Source organism: Centroberyx affinis, unplaced genomic scaffold (genome assembly GCF_046629955.1).
Source record: "Centroberyx affinis isolate AG114_WGS23_722 - 3 ecotype Tasmania unplaced genomic scaffold, CSIRO-AGI_Caff_v1 ptg001387l_1, whole genome shotgun sequence".
NCBI lineage: Eukaryota > Metazoa > Chordata > Actinopteri > Beryciformes > Berycidae > Centroberyx > Centroberyx affinis.
In genome coordinates this window covers 322,501-342,421 of record NW_027279870.1, presented here as the reverse complement: position 1 = coordinate 342,421, position 19,921 = coordinate 322,501, and the positions used below count along the sequence as shown (strand labels likewise).

At 40.8% G+C, this 19,921-nt stretch overlaps 1 protein-coding gene and 5 non-coding genes across 6 annotated transcripts; all 6 read right to left on the bottom strand.

The window, feature by feature from the left end:
* Window positions 1-2: 2 nt before the first annotated feature.
* Window positions 3-7,651, bottom strand: rnf175 (ring finger protein 175). Its single transcript, XM_071526168.1, has 9 exons — window positions 7,560-7,651; window positions 7,132-7,169; window positions 6,801-6,942; window positions 5,904-6,058; window positions 5,071-5,178; window positions 4,404-4,524; window positions 3,564-3,697; window positions 2,425-2,526; window positions 3-1,339 (listed from the first exon to the last, which is right to left on the bottom strand). The coding sequence occupies exons 1-9, from the start codon at window positions 7,578-7,580 to the stop codon at window positions 1,219-1,221; spliced, it is 942 nt and encodes a 313-aa protein (XP_071382269.1). The 5' UTR covers window positions 7,581-7,651; the 3' UTR covers window positions 3-1,218.
* Window positions 7,652-8,988: 1,337 nt separating this feature from the next.
* LOC139649691 (small nucleolar RNA SNORD14) lies at window positions 8,989-9,081 on the bottom strand. Its single transcript, XR_011695621.1, has one exon. It is a non-coding gene; the product is annotated as a small nucleolar RNA SNORD14 (small nucleolar RNA).
* A 318-nt stretch (window positions 9,082-9,399) lies between these two features.
* LOC139649692 (small nucleolar RNA SNORD14) lies at window positions 9,400-9,492 on the bottom strand. The gene has a single exon (XR_011695622.1). It is a non-coding gene; the product is annotated as a small nucleolar RNA SNORD14 (small nucleolar RNA).
* Window positions 9,493-10,138: 646 nt separating this feature from the next.
* LOC139649689 (small nucleolar RNA SNORD14) lies at window positions 10,139-10,231 on the bottom strand. Its single transcript, XR_011695619.1, has one exon. It is a non-coding gene; the product is annotated as a small nucleolar RNA SNORD14 (small nucleolar RNA).
* Window positions 10,232-10,546: 315 nt separating this feature from the next.
* LOC139649690 (small nucleolar RNA SNORD14) lies at window positions 10,547-10,639 on the bottom strand. Its single transcript, XR_011695620.1, has one exon. It is a non-coding gene; the product is annotated as a small nucleolar RNA SNORD14 (small nucleolar RNA).
* Window positions 10,640-11,514: 875 nt separating this feature from the next.
* On the bottom strand, window positions 11,515-11,607 carry LOC139649693 (small nucleolar RNA SNORD14). The gene has a single exon (XR_011695623.1). It is a non-coding gene; the product is annotated as a small nucleolar RNA SNORD14 (small nucleolar RNA).
* Between the last annotated feature and the right edge of the window lie 8,314 nt (window positions 11,608-19,921).

The window sequence follows — 19,921 nt, the reverse complement described above, 5'->3', positions numbered from 1 at the left end:
AAGTACTCTGCTAATGTGGTAAAAAGGCTCGTTTTGGCACTTTGAGCAACTGCAAAACAATTTGTTAGAGAACTGATTAGACCGCAAATATCATTAGCCATTATTGATTTCAATGACAAATGCTAAAAATGCAAATTTTTAGGGCAGGTTGAGGGTCAAATGTAGAATGTAAGCAGGTACATGGTGAAGGAAAAAATGTATGCTACTGATCACTTTAGACGCCTTTTTCAATTTCCTACCTCCAATCTTTACTCTTTTTATCATCACTATTTTTTATATCATATTTTATCACTTATTTTCATCACTTCACTGCTATGTATTATCACTACGCAAAAGTAAACAAAAAGTAAAAAAGCAGTGATTCAACCTGTCAAGATATCCCTTTAAGTGATTAAACCGTTTGTAGATTAGCTCCTGTTACATCGTTATATTAGATCTTCACATTACTTATCGCTGTCAGCCAACAATCAAAAGCTTGCTTGTAATTTCCCAAATACAACTTTTTTTGTTTATCTAATTGGATTATTGTTCTATTGTCTGTACTGATTATTGTTCAAATGTCTGTGAAACACTGCTAACATTTTGAAAAATGCTACATGAATAAAGATTACCATTACTGTATTGAGGTGTGATTCCTTTTACAGAAACAGGTGTCAAGCAGTATCAATACAGAGCCATCAGTGAGGACAATGAAGTGTGCAAACTATAAAAAAAATCTTATAAAAGCCATTTTCTTCTGTATACAGTACAAAGTAGAGCAATGCTATTTCACAAATGAGAAAAAAAATAAAATAAATAACATGCATGAGAGCGACATTTTTCACACGACTCCTAAAATTACAATCCGCACATATCTTACTTGTGTCGAACTGTTTTTGAAATTATTTTTTTTTCAAATACTTGATCTTGCTCCCGAGTATCCCTTGTACAAGTTGGCAACCGTTTGGGATCACAGCGTCCCCGTACAGAGAGATCCCAGACCGCCTGGGATTATTCTGCAGGCAACTGTACGAACGACCACACAAAAGTATATATATATATATATATATATATATATGTATAAAAGAAACAGAAGATTTCAAAACGCAGCCCGAACCAGCTCCTCGTAGCGCTAAGCTCGACATTTTCCTGCCAAAAAACGTCTGTCCCGACATTCTCTCGCGCTCTGCCGAGGCTCCAGGACGTACCCCGGCGTCTGTAGCGGCGTTCCTCGGGGCTCTATTCTAGGCCCAGTGAGAAGTTGATTCCGTGCACGATTCCGATGATGATGGGTTGCCAGGCGACCAGGTACCGGAGCCAGTCGAGCAGCTGCCCGTACAGAACGTGCGTCTTCTCCCAACTGGCGGCAGGGGGAAGCGGTTAAGGAGTACGCTGACTCAGATCTGCGAGCCCGAGTTCTGCCGAATACTGTGTCGGGCTTCTGGAACTTCCTTTGCTAACCTATCCCTAATCTTTCATCTCTCTCTCTCCAAGGTTTCTACACAGGTTCAATTTCAAAATTCCCTACTTTTTTTACGGACAATTTCTTGATTTGAAGATTTTGTTTGATTTATGTGTATAGTATGATTTATATGGATCGTAATCTTGCCCTTACTATGCCATATCATTTTATAGATTCAAATTATTCTTCATACCAACAGATAAAAGAATATGCAAGATGACGGGGCTCTAAAAGGACAAAGCAGTAGTCGTATGTACTGTATATCGGGACAGTAACATTTGTCCATACTTTACCTGGAAATTACCAAACTACTTTTCTGTACCTTTCCAGATCTGGGGCCAGTTGCATAAAGATAGTTTAAGACTAGTCTAAGCCTTAGACTGGTCTTACATTCTCAGGTTGGACTAGGCTAATTAAGACTGTCTGTTACTTAAATATTACGACTGACTTATTTTGAGGTAGGAAAGATAGCCACCTTCCCCCTGGCTAATCTTGAGTTAAGAATTTTGTTGTTATGGCAACGAGTCGGCCTAACTGTCAGAGCGGGAAGTTTAAATACTGTTGCTATTTCATAAAGGATGGCAAATCTTTGTTTTTTGGAAAGAACCTGAAGAAGAGAACGAGTCTTTAGAGACAGAAACAAACCATTAGAGATCTACAACAATCAAGAAGTAGTAGGAACAGGTAAATATAAAGGTCTATAGCAAGTTTGACTTAAGGTCATATTTATGTCTAAGACCAGGTCTATCTTTATGCAACTGGCCCCTGTGTAGGAACCCTGCTCTCTTCATCTTCTTCTCCTGTCCCACTTACCGTACTGTACACTGAGGCGTGCAGCACTAAATTTACAAAATCAAACAGTATGCCAATCCCTTGATTGCCTCATTTTTTCCTAACAATTTCCTAACAACATCATGATCATAAAGAACAAATTATAGTTGTCCATCACTGAGCCGTTCAGTCAGGCACCAATGAAAGGATACGGATTGTTCATCATCCTCTTTAAGTCGACCTTCTCGTTGCAGTATGGACATGTCTGCTTCTTACCCACGATGCACCAGCCGCGGATGCAGAACTCATGGAATCTGAGGGGGCGGGGCAACGTTAAGGCACAACAACTACCATTGGGCAATGGATAATCTTCTTCATAAAACCTGTTCTCAAACTAAAAGAATATACGGTCCCAATTTACAATGGCCTATTATTGTGTATATAAGTACACAAAAATATTGTGTTAGTGCAACCAGTTGCCAGCTGGCCAATAAATGATTGCAATATTACAATATTTTTAATAGGTCAATACACAGGTTAATACACTGAAATAGGGCTATTGTGAAGTGTTACAGATTGTACAGTAAATGGTAGTAGTGACCCTCAACCAAACCTGAATAAAAAGCATGGTTAAAAACTAAATTACCAAAAGGTGAAGCAAAACTTATCCTTAATTATTCCATATTTATTGCAGTGCTAGGAGACGCCAACCTCACCCAGTGTTGACATATAACATTTTCATCAGGGTCGTATTATATTTTATTTATTAATTTTTGACAATACACGTGCTGGTAACTGTTTTATAAATGCTGTAACACCCTTGATGACAGTAAAGAACGACCCCCAGGACAGTGCTGTATCAAAGCACGACTAACACCAAATTACACACTCTGTATTTAGAAATTAGTTTCATAGCGTTTCACCAGAGGGGCCCGAGTGCTGAGGCAACAAGCCTCTAGAGGTTAGAGATGATTATCCTGCTGACTAATGGCAGGCCATCCTCTATAAACTAATTGCTCTATCACAGCACGGCTCTAGGTAACTAGGGCTTGTTCCCACGACGATGCAGCGACCTGGATTCTCCTCCTGGGGGAGACAGAGGCATGGACAGAAATGGCAACCGAGGCAATCTGACTCCTCCTCCTCCTCCTCCTCTCCATTTCAAAACCACGCATCTCTTTCCGTTACTCTCTCACTTTCTCTTCATATCTGTACCGGCGATAATCGGTTCTTTCAGTTCTCTCGGTTCAGTTCAGCGACAACTTTTCCGGGTCTTCTTTTCTTGCGGGAAATTTGGACCCCAAAACATAGCTCAAACACACACACACACACACACACACGGTAAGGATACATGTGGTTACAGGAGAGCTGGTAGGTGTCTTCTATAAATCCTTCCTCATCGATGTCCACAAGGATCCTCTGACCGCACACGGCACAGATGTCATCAGTCAGACTCCTGCTGGGCATGCCTCCCTTGTTGTAGTACTGAAAACACACGGAAACACACACACACACATGCATAAGCACACATATGCAATAGATTTAGACTAATATATCGGGTTGATATTGGCCTTTTATGAAATACTGCATATCGGCCAGTCAGTGTCGTCCACCACTGATATGATGGAGGCTCCTCCTGACCACAGCTACAGAAAACCTGACATGAAATTTTTATTCTTTACTAATTTCATTTTTGTTTTAACCTAATTATTCAATTACACTTTCCTCTGCTATTGAATAGGTGTGGTGGGTCACTCTGCCTTAAAGAGCTGCTGACACTAAAAGAATTTCATCAGTCTGGGTGTCAGTGGAGAGTTTTAGTGTCCCATGATGGTCTGAATGCTGTTTCAGAGGCTTTTCCACCCCGATGAGAGTAAAACTCTAGAGGAAACACTGAAAATGTGTAATTTTTTGGCATGAAAATTGTCAAATTTAAAGATACTGAATACTGGCAGAAAATATCGGCTATCCGCAACTTCAGTCTAAACATATCAGTATTGGTCTTCAAAATCCCATAAAGCTCAAACCCTAATATGCATATACACCCCTTCACACACACACACACACACAGACACACATAACACGCATACATGATTTTGCATACGTGATTTCAGCCCTGCCTAGAAGAGAAGGAAATTCAAGTTGTTTTTATAAAAAGTAAACAAATGCCCCAAAAAAAACAACGTTTTACCCCGATGGTAGAAGCCATGTAGTCAGAGCAAATCTCAGCAAAGTCTCTCCCCATGACGCCGTAGTAAAGCCCGTAGAACAGCATTATCACCCCTACATCCATAGAGTCCTCTGCCTTGATCCTGATGGAAGGAAGAAAGAAAGAAAGAAAGTTTTATTGACTCTGCTTTGGCAATAACGACTCATGTACAGCATTTCGTGCCAGTAAAACCCTTTTGAATTGTTCCAAATTGAAGGGAGAGAGACAGAAAGAGACAGATGAACAGATAGAGAGACATGATGACTAACTGTGAGACAAGTGAGAAGACACCAGGAAATTTAGTGTTTAGGGACATTAAGTCTAATTGTGTTTGGTAAAGCAGAGAGGATGCAGACTGTAGATGAATCCAAGAATGGACATTCATCAAAGAAACCTGTCAGTACATGGTGGAAAAATAATAACACTTGTATAACTGGATTTAAGACATTTTAATACTTGTTAAGGCCTTAAATTTTGATTATTTATTTTAAGATTTTTTTCAGACTTTAAGCACGATTCAAGGACTTATACACTGAAAATGCTTGGGCATCAAATAAGGCAGGGCAGGTTTCATTCTACATTGTTTTCTAGTTTAAAAAAAAAAAAAGCAAGCCACTTTGTCCACTTGTGTGAGAATGTGGCGAGTCACCTGAAGAAGACGTTGAAGCCAAACATGGTGAACATGATGGCCAGGTAGCCCAGGACCCCGACCGCATAGCTCAGCTTGTAGATCAACAGGAACCACTTATACACCATCCTGAAACAAGAGGAAATACAGTTAGGTTACTATCACCAAGGACCGTGCCACACTAGACTGAACACACACACACACACACACACAGACACACATACACAATTCTATTACTATCAGCCATTCTATTACTATAACCACTTACATGCCATCCTGTAACACATACACACACAGACACAATTATTGCTATCCACAATGACTGCAATTCTGTGCTCACTCTCTCTCTCCATCTCTCCATCCCTCTCTCTCTCTCTTTCACACACACAAACACACACACACACAATTGTATTACGATCAGCAAGAACCAGTTACATGCCATCCTGTAACAAACACACACACACACAATTATGAGATTAAGCTTAAGTGATGCTTGTGGGGAAATTGGATAATTACTGTCAGCAAGGACCAATTACAGACAGTCCTCTCTAACAAACACACACACACACACACACACGTGTCAAAGGTGTGGCAATGATAGGACCCACAGCCTCGCTACATGTACATAATTGGCTACTGATGGGTAATGGCACTGAAACGTTGAGTTGCATCAAACTTTGCCACACCAAAAAAAAAAACACAAAGAAAGAGGAGGATTTTCTGCTCGTACAGAAATGACCGGACCTCTGGCAGGCTGTTTCTGACATGGCTTACAGTGTGTGTGTGTGTGTGTGTGTGTGTGTGTGTGTGTGTGTGTGTGTGGGGTAAACGGAAACACGCCGCCGCCTCCCTACCTCGGCGTCCTGCAGGACAGAGGCTTGCGAGTGGCTCGGAAGATGACGTAGCTGGTGATGACGGAGAACATGCCCCACATGGACAGGAACCTCCACCAGTACAGCTTGATGGTGAAGTACAGGGGAACCACCCACATCTGGACCAGGGTCACCAACTGGGAGGGAGGGGGTAGACAAGAACTAATCTTTACAAAGTCTTTATTCCGGTTTGTATTAACCCTGGTAGCACATTTAGAACTGAACAATTAATCAAAATTTTATCAAAATCGCAATATGGCCTACTGCAATTTTCAAATCGCAGGATATTTGTTAAAGGCGAAATGTGTGTCAAAAAAATACCATTTTAAATGAAATATTGTGGTGCTGCAGAGATGTCCTGGCCTACACGTCATACTCTACAGACTTAAGAAAACATCTTTGTTTGGTACAGAATCCCCGCAAAAAATCACACCATAATCATTTTTTAATACGTTTTTCAATGAAAACGAGAATAACGATGTAAAAATGATCATTCCCTCTAATATCGCAAATCATGTCGCAATTGCAATATCAGTCAAAATAATCGCAATTAGATATTTTTTTCTAAATCGTTCAGCCCTAAACACGATATAAGCACAGATATTTAAATTACATTACATTTTTTTTTTTTTTTTTATAAATTTACCCATTAAATGATTTTACCCTGTATGTGAAGCGTCTTTGAGCACCTAGAAAAGCGCTATACAAGACTAATGTATTATTATTATTTATTATTATTACACACTCTATTAATTAACCTGTATAGGGAGATTTTCATTAAGAACTCCACTGTACTGTCTCTAACTGAGCTCTAACTTGTCTCTTAATGTGTGTCTATTCCCATCGTGGCTCTACACTTTCCCCTCAGCCTCCACTCACGTTGTACGACCTGTTGTGCCGCTGTTTCCACTGCACCAGGACTATCTGAGCCACGACCAGGGTGGCGATGAGGATGAGGACCATCTCGGCGTGCATGGCCTCATGACCCCGGTGCTTCACGTGGAGACGCTCATGCTGCACCCTGCAGAACACATGCCGAAGGGGTGGGGAGGAGAGACGGAGAAGAAAGGAGCAAGGAAGAGAGAAGGGGGAGGGGTAAGATGAGACAACGGAGGGAGGGAGGGGAGAGGACAGTGTAATTTAACACAAGCCAAGAGTTTTACACAGCCGTCCTTGTAACGTGAGATGGGAATGAAATTAATCTACTTACTTCCAGTTTTCTCTGTGCGTCATTTTCAACAGATCGTCCTGTAAGAACGAGAGATACACAGACAAGAGACAGAAGACAGGAGTTTGGGTCTACTGGGCTTTACTAGACAGTTGTATGCAGTTTATTACTACGCCGTACAGTGGCATGTAACGTTACGTGTCAATACTACAACGAACAAAATGTAAACAATGGGCGTATCGTCTCTTTTAACGCCTCTGTGCTGCCACGTCTAAACCCCGGCTAACGTCTGCTGAGTATTGACAGTTCAATCATAGCTGACCTGAACCAGCTAGAATGCTACTAGCTAGGTGTAGCTGCTGCTTTCCGTTAATTTCCACATAAACCTACAGGTCGGTGGGTTGATTTTATAGCTAACTGTTAAGGGGCAATTGGAGAATTAACGCGGAATTTCCAAATCCGTATCTTACCTGGGGCTGCACACCTGCCATGGCTTTTTTCCCCCCCTGAACGCTAGCCGGCTAACAACAGCTAGCACTTTGACAGCTTCCCATTTTAAGAATTTGACAGCTGCGTAATGACGTTGCGTGTACGGAAAGCCCCAAGGACTAGAATTCTTACTGCCTGCACTGATAGCGCGAAGCAAAAACTTTGAAGTTAACCTGAGCCAAAGCTAGTATACGTACTTGAGGCATTCGGACAATTGTTAAATAATGACTAACCACCCTCCCTGCTGATAGCTTTCCCAACCACTAAATACACGTGCAAAACGTATTTCAGGTAAGAAAAAAAGGTTAACTTCTACATTTTAGTGGTTACCCTGGTGATTAATCAGTTGGTATTTCAATAGTGCACACTAAAAAAACTCACCTGGCCCATTTAACCAACTCTTTTCATTTGTAGAACAGTTTATTCACCTTTTAACAGTGGTGGAAGAAGTACTGATATCTTTTACTTAAGTAAAAGTAGCAATACAACAATGTAAAGATACTCCATTACAAGTAAAAGTCCTGCATTAAAAATCTTAAGTAAAGGACATCAGTATTGGCAGCAAAATGTACTTAGAGTATCAAAGTAAATGTACTCATTATGCAAACTGTCCCCATTGAGTTATATTTTTCATAAATTATTGGAATATTAATACTGATTTATTGGCATGTACATGTAAGCATGTACTTCTACATAAAGTAAATTGGTTTAAGCTATATGAGGTTGTTTGCCTCATGATCACCAACTGGATGTCAGTTCACTCAAAAGTATTTACCACCACATCACTGCTGAGATACCACACAAGGCAATTAATGGACCCAGTCATTACAACCCCATTTCACCCATCACAAAGATGACAAGACAGATAGAAAATGAATGCTCATGTTTTTATTTAATTTGCATTTAGAGAACAAGACTGGAGTTACCTCCATTTTTCCATGTCACTGAACCTATTAGCGTCAAAATCAGACCCACGTTCATATTCAGGGAAACATCTTATGCGTCCCATCACACGCCAAGGTTCCCCATTTGAGACAAAATGACTGACATTAAATACAACTTTGAACTGCAATTCATTTGTCAATAATAGGAAGTTCATTCTCCATTTCTTACTCTCAAATCAGGAGACCTGTGTTCGATTCCCGGCAGAGACGCTTCCACAAAAGACTCCTAGACTCTTATTTACCCTTTATAGACATTACAACCTTTGCAGACCAAAAGGTTTTATTAAATATTTGGGCAGGAATCCACCGTCCAGAATTCAAAGAAGTGAACCAATCCAATCCTGGTCCTGGTCCACGGCACGCTTTCCCCAGGTCAACCTGTTGGAACAATACAGCATTAGCAAAAGTACAAAAAAAAAAAAACATTTCTCCGTGGAGCTGCTGGCCACAACCAGAATTTAAAATTTCGCTCAGACATCCAAGGAAGGTTTGGGCCATCTTTGGTCGTTAGACCTCTGGTGGAAACTACGAATGGCAGGAAAAGACTTCATCACAGCGAAAAGTGTGGAGCAGCTCTACAGACAAAGGCTGGTTGGATTTACAGATTCACAAAGGAAATATTTTAACAAAGTGAACAGTGATTCAACCCCCCGGCCTTGTTCTAGTCCCTCAGACACATACCAGCTTCACAGGCCGGGACCATCAGAGTCGACGCTTTTGCTGACTTTTCCATCAGGACGGACCTGGTGAAGCACCGCCACCGAGACCAGAGACCAGAGACCAGGACTCTCCTGATCAGGTTCATCCTGAAAGAGAGATTCAACTTAAGTTACTTCTGAAAGCAACAGACAAAACATTTGAGCGATTATTATAAAAATCGCTCAGACATCCAAGGAAGGTTTGGGCCATCTTTGGTCGTTAAACCTCTGGTGGAAACTACGAATGGCAGGAAAAGACTTCATCACAGCGAGCAGGTCTACAGGTTAAGACTGGGTTGGGTTTACAGACTCAGAGCAGATGCTGATCAAATTCAATTGAAACAGTCTAAACCCCCAGCCTTTGTTCTAGTTCAGGGTATCTGCAGGCTCTGGAAAGTCAAATTCAAGACTTGTTTAATGCTACCTGACACTGACTTTAAGACCAATTTAACAAACATGAAGAAAAAGAACTGGAAAAACAAGTCTATTTCCAATTGAACACACCCAATTAAAATTAGTAAAGCAGATAAGATGCATATTTTTACTACTAACCAGTTCTGTATTAATCTAAGAGTGGACATGCAGCACTAAGAAACCTGTAATTGTGCGGTGAAAGAAGTAAGACCTCTAGTAACTGTATGCATGACATTTTAACATTTTTAAGGCCTTAAATTTAGATATTCTGACTTTCCAGGACCTGCAGACACTCTGTAGTTCCACTTAGTAGAAAAGAGATGCGTACCAACTTTACAGGCCCAGGTCCTCATGATGGGTCGACGCTTCTGCTGACTTTCCATCAGAACGGACCTGGTCAAAGCACCGCCACGGAGACCAGACCGCTCCATCCTGAAAAGTGAGATTTAAGTTTCCTTTAGTTATGAAACTTAAGAGAGAAAGACGACTAATATTCCCCTTCTGTCGCTCAGACATCCAAGGAAGGTTTGGGCCATCTTTGGTCTTTCGACCTCTGGTGGAAACTACGAATGGCAGGAAAAGACTTCATCACAGCGACAATAAAGTGGCGATCAGGTCTATAGGTTAAGGCTGGGTTTGAGTCATGGGATTCAGAAAGATATTTTTACAAAGTGAATACTGAATCAACCCCCCGGCCTTGTTCTAGTCCCTCAGACACATACCAGCTTCACAGGCCGGGACCGTCATCATGGGTCGACGCTTCTGCTGACTTTCCCCATCAGGACGGACCTGGGGCAGCACCGCCACTGAGACCAGGACTCTCTTGTTCAGATCCATCCTGAAAGAGAGATTCAAGTTTAAGTTACTTCTGAAAGCAACAGACAAAATATGTGAGCGATTTTTTTATAAAAATCGCTCAGACATCCAAGGAAGGTTTGGGCCATCTTTGGTCGTTAGACCTCTGGTGGAAACTACGAATGGCAGGAAAAGACTTCATCACAGCGAAAATAAAAGTGGTGAGCAAGCCTATAGGTTGGGCTAAACTGACTTTCAAAGCAATCAATTCAGGAAGATTTCATTCAGAATACATTCATATCTAGCCAAGACTGAACACAGGCTGCACGATTAATTGTGTGTAATCATGTCATGAGTTTAGTTTTCACAATTAACTGCAGAATTTTTGCCTTGAGAAACCTTGTATTGACTGAACCCTAATCAAAACAATTCAGCAAAAAAAGGACTATCATTTTAGTCATAACTGTGCTGCTCTAAAATAAGAGTTTCATTAACAAATTGTGGTTTTATTTTGAATTGATTGAATTGTAAGCAGGATTAGCCCCGGCTCCGTTACAGAAACACTTCGTAAATCACAGAAACCCATCGGCTCACCAGTCACTGATGTGTTCAAGCTTCTTCCCATCGAGGAAATCCTGCAGCAGCTTCTATTTCCTTGGGGATGTGAGGAGAGCGGAGCCTCCAGCCTCGGTGATGGCCTGCTGCATCATGTAGACCTGTTGGATTGATACAACATTAGCAAACCAATAAACTTCTCTTTTGAACAACTGAATTTAGTACGCAACACAAGTCAGTGCGTCATTTGCAAAGTCATAAATCCAACATGGAGGCATCCGGTCATCACTGGAGACATGTGGCATTCTTTTATGCCAACCGTCAAATTGTGAAAATCTTGTTTCCCTTGTTTTCTTGTTAAGAGTTAAATTGTATTTTCTGTTGAGGACGCATTGAAGAAATAACCAAACCGATACATTTTTCAACTACAGGTGATAGTTATAAAGCCGCAACTTGTCTCCAGTTCTGACGACAACCTCCAGTTTTTAAATCGACATTTCTCCAAGTGAGGCACATTTTGTTTTGCGTGAGCGCTCAGACATCCAAGGAAGGTTTGGGCCGTCTTTGGTCTTTCGACCTCTGGTGGAAACTACGAATGGCAGGAAAAGACTTCATCACAGCGCAGAAAATGACTCACTTTAAAATGAATACAAAAGGTTTTCTAACCTGTAATACAGGTGACAGCGGCAAGAGTGATGGCATCCTCCATTGCACAAGTTACAATCTGCAAAGAGAAAAAACAACAATTTATGAAGTTTATTTAAAAAAAAAAAAAAAAAAAAGCAGCTACTGCACTGCTACTCTAGTAAACCTACCATCAATGAAATCCTATCAGTTTGGCCTATTTTTTTCTTTTATTTAATTTGACAAATGCAATAAGCCCAAACCAATCTGAACTTTTTGCCTACACTGATAGGTTGAAGTGGGTGGGATTCACCCTTAAACACTTACTCAAGCCTTAAATTATACATTTAATACTTATGGCAATGGCAGTAATAACTGAATTCTAGTTTGTTATAGGCCTGAAAGTGTTGATGCAATTCAGAGTTTAAACTGATCCTGCTCCATCTCCTCCACCACGTGTTCACCCCCCTACTGAGAAAACTTACTACTAGGGAAATACTGTTGTTTTATTGTCTCGTCTACAATAATTAGTTTTGGAAACAGCGTGTGCAAGTGTGAGATGTATACCAATAAATCACCGGGTAATTTACTGGTTAATCTGGTTTTGGTTTAGCAGTTTTAGAAGTTGGACATCAAAGCGGATATCTTTCCTGATGATACGTGACATTCCTTTGTCTTTCTTTCATTTGTTATCAGTAAGCAAATATTAAGATATTGCTTGGCTGGGCTTAGTGCTACATTGGGGTAACTTGGCATACGTATAACGTTTCCTCAACAAAACACTAAGATTTACGGTTCTTTATTCTATATAATAAAAAGCTACATTTACCCCAGAAAGTTTTTAAAACGTCAATAAATACAGCTACTCGCCAACTAGGTAGTAGAAAATGAGAAAACCCAGTTTCAATGTGATAAAACACCCATCTGCAACTGATACGGTCTCACGCCGCTGCTGTTACAATCTGCCATCATCCTTAACAATACTTCATTATCGAGCATTGATATTGGCAAAAATACTTCTACTCATGTACGATTAATACGTGCCATGTGTTATTGAAGTGCTAAAGTAAGTTTTTAAGCGATATTTACCCTTTCTAAACAGCAGTAGGCTTCGACGACACAGACCAGTCTTCTTCCCAGGAGCAGTCAAGCAGAAATAGAACGTATGTCCGGTTTTCAAAATAAAAGTATTCGCCTTGTTCTTCTTCTTGGGTTTTTACCGGCGGTTTACATTCTCATTTATTGTATTACCGCCACCCACTGGTGCCACAAATTGCTAATCATGTTTTATTACTTTTAATTATATCCGTTCATATAAAAAATAAAAGTCCTCATGACTTCCATCTGTTACTGCAATGTTTAATCAGTGCTAAAAAGCTACATAGTACCAAAATTCTAATAAAATATTTAAGAAGAAACTTGTGATATAAGAAAATGTAATTGCTGATGTGTCATTGTCATAGCTTTTATCCATAGCCATATAGGCCTATACAAATAGGGTAATGCAGAGTATATTACAGTGCCATAAACAATCACACATACAATTTGGAAGGATGTCCAGTAGAGAGAGAGAGAGAGAGAGGGAGAGAGAGAGAGAGAGAGAGAGAGAGAGATTAAACATGTGTTCCAGCAAGTTTAGCACTCATTAAATGTTCATTAAATGTTGTATCTCTGTTGTTTGCTTGAATCATAATTAAATTACTTATGCACATTTTTCTTATTTGCCTTGTGTAATTGCTACAAGTGGGATTCTTATATCCATCCTTCAGAAAAATGAGAATGCTTGAAGATAAAGAGGGTGGTAGAGAGATACTGAACGATAGAGAGAGAGAGAGAGAGAGAGAGAGAGAGAGAGAGAGAGAATAAGAGAGTTGATACAAAAGCATCACAAATGTTGTATTATAAAAAGGGGGAAAGAGAGAATTGTTATGAGTTGATACAAGTGAGATTAGTAGGGAGAGAGACATTGTGATACAGAGAGGCAGAGAGAGAGAGAGAGAGAGAGAGAGAGAGAGAGAGAGAGAATCAAACACCCACACCAGCAGAAATCAGACAGACAGATCAGCCAATCGCAGCTCTCCTTCTCCCCTCTGCCTTCCTCCTTATTGGTGGATGCTGCAGTGAGCCTGGTGGTTGCCCCGCCCACCCCCTCCTCCTCCCCCTCCCTCCCTCCCTCCATCCGCTCCTCAGTCTGGTGCTGCTGCTGCTGCAAGCTGCTGGTGTTGCCGTGACGATGATATCCTCCCCCTCCCACACACCCACACCCACACACACACACATACACACACACATACAGAGAGGAGAGGGAGCAAACAAGACGCTATCATGACGCGATGGCTCTAGGTTGGGGGAAATGGACACACACACACACACACACACACACACACACTCGTCGCCTGCGTCTTTGGAAAACATGGTGAGTGTATTTTTATTCTGGATGAGAGGAGAGAGGGATGGATGGATGGACGGATGGAGGAGATGATGGCATCTGTGGCATGCTGTGTTTTTCTGAGAGAGGGATGAGGGAGGGAGGGATGGAAGGAAGACTGGAGAGACTGAGGAAGGATGAAGGGACTGAGGAAGGATGGAGGGACTGAGGAGGGATGGATGGACTGAGGAGGGATGGAGGGACTGAGGAAGGATGGAGGAACTGAGGATGAACAGATATAGGAACTGTGGAAGGAAGGAGGGATGGAGAGGATGAACGCATGCAGATGCAGTCTGATCCTCCCCGGCTTTAGAGCAAATGTAAGGCTCTCTCTATGTGTGTGTGTGTGTGTGTGTGTGTGTGTGTGTGTGTGTGTGTGTGTGCTAGCAGGCCCGCATGTACTGCAACTGCATGTTAGCATCCCGACTGCTAACGGTGCTACGTCACTTCTTCTTCAAACCAAAACTGGGCTGATCCGCTCAGAATTGAACTGCTATAGAGATAAACAGGGAGAAGCAGAATTTAAAAAAAACAAGAAATAACACTAACAGAGTACACACTCATGCAGCAGATTCCCATCCAAACCTACTATTTTTAGGTCCTATGGTGTTTTTGGCAGCTTGTCATGATGTTACCCACATTCACTTTTACATATTTGTCTCTCTTTGCTCTCAACAGGCTGTAAAATGGTAAGAAATGCTGACTTTGTAATGCTAACACGCATAAAGACAGACTGGTAGCATTGGCCAGTAAGAAGCTATAGTGGCCTGAAAATGCCTAGCAGAGGCCTGTTGGTTTCTATGAAGTAAACTGGGGATGGTTTTATTCCTGACACCATGTTGTAAAATGCTTCCCTCTGCTGTTCTCAGGGTTTGTCTTGCATTGTGGGATGTGTCTTGTAAAAAAAAAAAATCAATCAACCAATCAGTCGAATCAAAGAAAACGGCTCTGTTGGGAGTCATTCGAAAGCCATACGGAAGGAATAGAGGTAACCGGAAACGCATTTTTTTTACTGTGTTTATGAGTACAACAGTGATGCAGTTAGGTAAAGTACTATCTGCCAGGGTTCCTACGCAGGTCTGGAAGGTCTGGAAAAGTATTAAAAATGAATTTGATCATTTCCAGGTCTTGAGTAGTTTGGGAATTTGAAAAAATGTCTGGAAAAGTATGGAAAATGTTGCGGTTTAGGTCCAATACACACACACACATAATTCTAGCTTTTATGTTGTTATAGAGCCACTTTGAGTCCACAGTTTTTGTTGGTGTGAAGAATAATGTTCAGATAGAGGGACGCTCTTATTACCCAGCCGCTGTCAGCATGCATTATATCAAATACCCACCAAAATCAAATCCGGTCAAGAACATAGGGTCTGGGAGAAATATGGAATTTTAAAATGGAAACCGTGTAGGAACCCTGCCAATCATCTCACATATTCTGATATTTGTCTCTGTGAAGAACAATCTTCATCTATACAGTGATATGACCTAGTTACCAGGGGCAAGATGTCTATCTGCGTGAATCATATTGAACACCAGACAAAATCTTCAAAACAAATCAAGGTCTGGAAAAAGTATGGAATTTTTTAATTGTGTAAATGTGTAGGAACCCTGAACTGCACCACTGAAGTCCCCATAATCCAGGTAAAAAAAAAACAATGTTCTCAAGGGGATTATGGCTTTTATACAACAGTTACCAATGCATGTGTACTGTCAGAAAAGTATTCTTCATTGTCATACATGCATAAGAACAGAAATCAGGAGAAAGTAAGAAGTAACTCCAGCTACCTCCCTGGTCTCCACAGCAGTTGGCATAGCAACCGATAAAGCACAGCTAGCCACGCATTAGGAATTATCATAACACATCTTTGACCAATCAGATTGCCTGACTGTAATGGTGACCCATTGTATAACAGGATTGTATTTTGCTTTAGGTGACCAGGAAAAGCACCTAAGATGGCTGACTAAGGGCTTAACAGGTCCATATAGACCTATAGTTTCTTACAACTAACCAGAATCACTTTATTTGCCAAGTACAATAAATGTACAGGGATTTGTCGTGGTGACATTGGCACTTGGACCACAGGAGCTCACACTTAGTGCAAAGGGACAGTGCGGGACACAGTATGCAGCAGATTATAGCCCAGGTGATGTAACACACCTTCTGGCGGCCATGTTGGAGGTCCTCAGCTCTTGGGCAGCCATATAGCTGTGAACAGTACGTTGTAGTTGCTTTGCTGAACATACAACTTGTCCCTCTCAACATAATTGAAATATGTTGAGATTAATAAATGATTAATGTCTGTGCTGATTTTGACTGGGAACAGGTCGTTTCATCAGTAATACATTTGTTCCATTTTGCGTATAATAGGCTATAATGTTAACGTGTTAGCTAGCTAACCATAGTATCTGGTTTGCCAACACACCAGTGGCCACTTCTTGTCATACAATCTTTGATGCAGTTTACAGTTTTCCATCCCAAACAACCATCTGATGTTTGTCCTTCTTTTGGCTCTGTGTTTTTAGCCCACTGGCTTCTATGCTTTTAGAATAGCCTTCCTTTGCTCTTCTCTAGATAAACTAAATCACATTTGATATAATCTGATATCAGATCAGATCCTGGTTGTAGCAGAGGGCAAATACAGCTCTATTTTACAGGTCAGTGTCAGTTTTTGCATCGCTCTGTGGCTTCATCATGATGAGTTGTTTCCCCACTATTAACCAGGCTAGTTGGCTAAGAAAACCTTATTTTAGCAGACTGGGAGGCAATTTTCAGGCCTAGTTGATTAAAGGTGTGATCGTACCTAGAGTTAACTTTCTTTGGTCCAGGCCATATTGGAAACGTTTACTTGCATTTTGGTATTGGTTTGTTTAGGTTCACACTCCCCAATTACAAACCAGGACTTATAAACAAAAGTCACATGACTCACAAGAAGCTCATTTAGGTTAGAGATTTTGGCAGCAGAGGAGTCGAAAAAAATCTGACTCCAGTCCCTGTAACTTTAGCTCAGCATGATGGATTTGTCTGTCTCTTCTTCTGTGGTGTTCATACCAGTTACGAATGAAAGAAATAGAATGAATGAGAGAAATAGCTGAGTATGAGCATCAGTCCAGACTGTGGTTTGTCCTCGGTTCATTTTGTCCTGCTAGACTTTCCAAGCATGAGGACCTGCTGGCTATCAGATGTCAACATCCGCCTCCTTCTACCCATAATCCCCTGTGTTTTGGGGTGGTTTCCTGTAGTTGGTACGATTACGTTCTCACTCCTAACGAACCACACCACAGATCTCTTGTTAGAGGACTGACACTCTCATTTCCAGGCGTCTCTGTGCCGTTATTTGGCGGCACCAGAGTTTGAATGGCATCGTTCTCCCCTGGACAAAAGAACCAAACTAAAGGAGTGAACGCTCCAGAGTTTAAATAAACCAGTAGTTGCTGGCAAGGTTTCCACTCTCTCTGCCTGTAAACGTCACATCTCAGCGTCTCTTTGTAGGGGAAAAATAAGCTTCACCCTTGTGGGTCAAAATGAATGAGCAAAGGTTCAAGAGTCTTCCGTGGATTCTTTATTCAGACATGCATGGTTCAGTTCAGTGTTACAGACAAACATATAACAAAGAAGTGACAAAGCGAAGCTCAATACACTCGCTTTTATACACTAGAGTAAACAAAAACATAAATCTCAGCATAAACCCGAACCCACAGTTCAGATTCCTTGGCTCAAAGACAAAAACCTCACCTAATATGGGACACACGGAAACACACGTACGACTAGCATAAACTATTATTCACCTATAAGAACACTCCAAATCATTTCATTCTACTCTGAGAACAAAGAACAAAAGAACAGAGTGTGTTATTCATATAAAAAAAAGTATTCATTTTATTTCGTACACTTTCCCCCGACATTTTTGCCCTCGCGTTTACATCGTTCATGTGCACTCATCTCGTAACTCCGATATTTCTCGACAGCACCTGAAGGCAGCATAAGATCTAGAGTACCAGCTGTGTGGCAACATGATGGCAGAACTGACGCATGTTGCTCAGTCAGCTCTACTGAGACCCGATAAACGAAAGAATTTGTGGCATTTGGTCACATCTGCCTCAGGTGACATTTGGTTTTTCAGTCCCACTTTTGCATTCTGGGTCCGCTGCTTTTCCATGTTCATTTGTTTGGTCAAATCAGTCACAATTGATGCCAAAAGCAATCAGTCTAACATTATCAGCCCAGCATATGAAAGGTAGAATGACCCACAGTAAACCTGGGAGAAAGATCGATTCGTGAGACGTGATGAACGTGTAACAAAAATCGACAAAACCATTTTTCTGCTTCAGATGAGCATAATTTAATAACTTTTTTCTGCAATATGGAGGAAATTTGATCAAATGTTGTTGTTGTTCATCTTTTAGAATTCAGTTTGTGATTATTTGTAAAAAAAAAAAAAAAAAAAAAAAAAGACTTGGATGGAAACCCAGCTAGGAAGAGAGAGAGAAAAAAACAGAAACAGAGAGAGACAGAGTGACCATGAATGTTCCCATGGGAATATATGGAGAGAAAGGGATCGGATTACATATGTGTGTGTGTGTGTGTGTGTGTGCATGCTAGAGAGAGAGAGAGAGAGAGAGAGAGAGAGAGAGAGAGAGCTTGCATATGTGTGAGATAAAGAGATAAAGCATCTTCTTGTGTGTAACAGAGTAAGAAAAAGCAAGTGTGTGTGTGTGTGTGTGTGTGTGTGTGTGTGTTCTCCCATCAGGGTGACGTCATGCAGTTGATTTACAACACAGGCGCTTTAGAAACTGGTCTGAGCGTTAGTTCTGTCTCTTTGGTCAAGCTGCAGCTACTGAAACGAGCTGAGCGCAATTAATTGAATTGAATTTCTATCGAGTTTTTTTTTTTTTTTTTTTTTTCCCGCAATGATGTAATAGTCTGAGCCTGGTCTGCTTAGCCAAGATTATGTAAGTAGCTTTTAAATCAACTATACCGACAGAGAGAGAGAGAGAGAGAGAGAGAGAGAGAAATGTTGAGGTCAAAGTGTATTGTATTTTGTCTCGGTTTTTAGATAGATAGATAGATAGATAGATAGATAGATAGATAGATAGATAGATAGATAGACAGATAGATAGAAAGCATGAGGACATCTACCTACACACCAATACTCCGATCACTGGGAGTAATATTTAGATTCAAACGTTAACATGGTTCAAAGTAACGCAATTTCTCTAATAACACAGTTTACATGGATTCATTTAATAATCGCTTGCTTTGTAAATACAACATCTGGGTCACTGCCTCTGGTGACCTTTGACCTGTTGAAGAAAAACAAAACGAATCTGACTAAGGTGTTTACATGATCCAATAAATGGAAAGAGTGAGAAGAAATCACTCTAGTGTGCTGACCAGGTTCTGTTACTCCAATTAAGACACTCAGATAAAGAGTATATTGCCATAATCAGGTTTCAGATCCAATTATTAGTGTACATGCAGTGGTGGAAAGTAACGAAGTACATTTACTCAAGTACTGTACAATTTTGAAATACTTGTACTTTACTTGAGTATTTCCATTTGATGCTACTTTATACTTCCACTCCACTACATTTCAGAGGGAAATGTTGCACTTTCTACTCCACTACATTTATTTGACAGCTTTAGTTACTTTTCAGATGGAGATTTGACACAATGGATAATATAACAAGCTTTTAAAATACAACACATTGTTAAAGATGAAACCAGTGGTTTCCAACCTTTTTGGCTTTTGACGTCTTACAAAAAGCAGTGTGTAGTCGGGTCACATTTCAGATGTCTATGAGTTGTTAACAGCTCCACCAAATAGTGATTTTTCCCTCTAAACCTCACATGGTTTCATTTCAATAAATGTTCAAATGATCCAATA

Bases quoted from the DNA above. Each gene is read 5' to 3' on its own strand.
- rnf175 (XM_071526168.1), bottom strand. From the start codon at position 7,580: ATGGCAGGTGTGCAGCCCCAG. The intron at 7,170-7,559 runs GTAAGATACGGA...TCGTTCTTACAG, and splicing joins TGGCAGGTGTGCAGCCCCAG to GACGATCTGTTGAAAATGAC. The intron at 5,179-5,903 runs GTAGGGAGGCGG...CTCTTGTTTCAG, and splicing joins CTGTCCTGCAGGACGCCGAG to GATGGTGTATAAGTGGTTCC.